This window comes from Merops nubicus, unplaced genomic scaffold (genome assembly GCF_000691845.1).
Source record: "Merops nubicus isolate BGI_N331 unplaced genomic scaffold, ASM69184v1 scaffold31626, whole genome shotgun sequence".
Taxonomy (NCBI): domain Eukaryota; kingdom Metazoa; phylum Chordata; class Aves; order Coraciiformes; family Meropidae; genus Merops; species Merops nubicus.
In genome coordinates, this window is record NW_008616101.1 from 7,672 (window position 1) to 7,939 (window position 268).

Genomic DNA, 268 nt, shown 5'->3' on the forward strand with positions numbered 1-268 from the left:
CCAGGGACAGGGTGAGCCGGCTGCCCGCTGCCTTGTGGTACCGCTCAGGGCTCCCAAATTGCAGCTCATCCCAGCGGATCCTCCAGAGCATGCTGGCAAGCTCCTTCTCCAGCATCAGCTTCCTGGAGGGCACTTGGGAGTCAGGTCTCCATACCCCCCTGCCTTACAAGCCCCCCCACCAGGCTGAGGGGCACCCAGTGCCCAAGCAGAGGCTCCCCCAGCCCCAGCTGACCTGAAGATGAGGAAGCTGGAGATGCCAAACATGACA

At 63.1% G+C, this 268-nt stretch overlaps 1 protein-coding gene across 1 annotated transcript in view; it reads right to left on the reverse strand.

The window, feature by feature from the left end:
* The window catches only part of LOC103775306 (atrial natriuretic peptide receptor 2-like), a 4,109-nt gene extending 3,845 nt beyond the window's left edge, over positions 1-264 (reverse strand). The window contains exons 1-2 of the mRNA XM_008942752.1: positions 233-264; positions 1-122 (exon numbers count right to left, since the gene is read on the reverse strand). The exon at positions 1-122 is cut by the window's left edge and continues 23 nt beyond it. Coding sequence (XP_008941000.1) covers positions 1-122; positions 233-264 — 154 coding nt within the window. The remainder of the gene's footprint in view (positions 123-232) is intronic.
* Between the last annotated feature and the right edge of the window lie 4 nt (positions 265-268).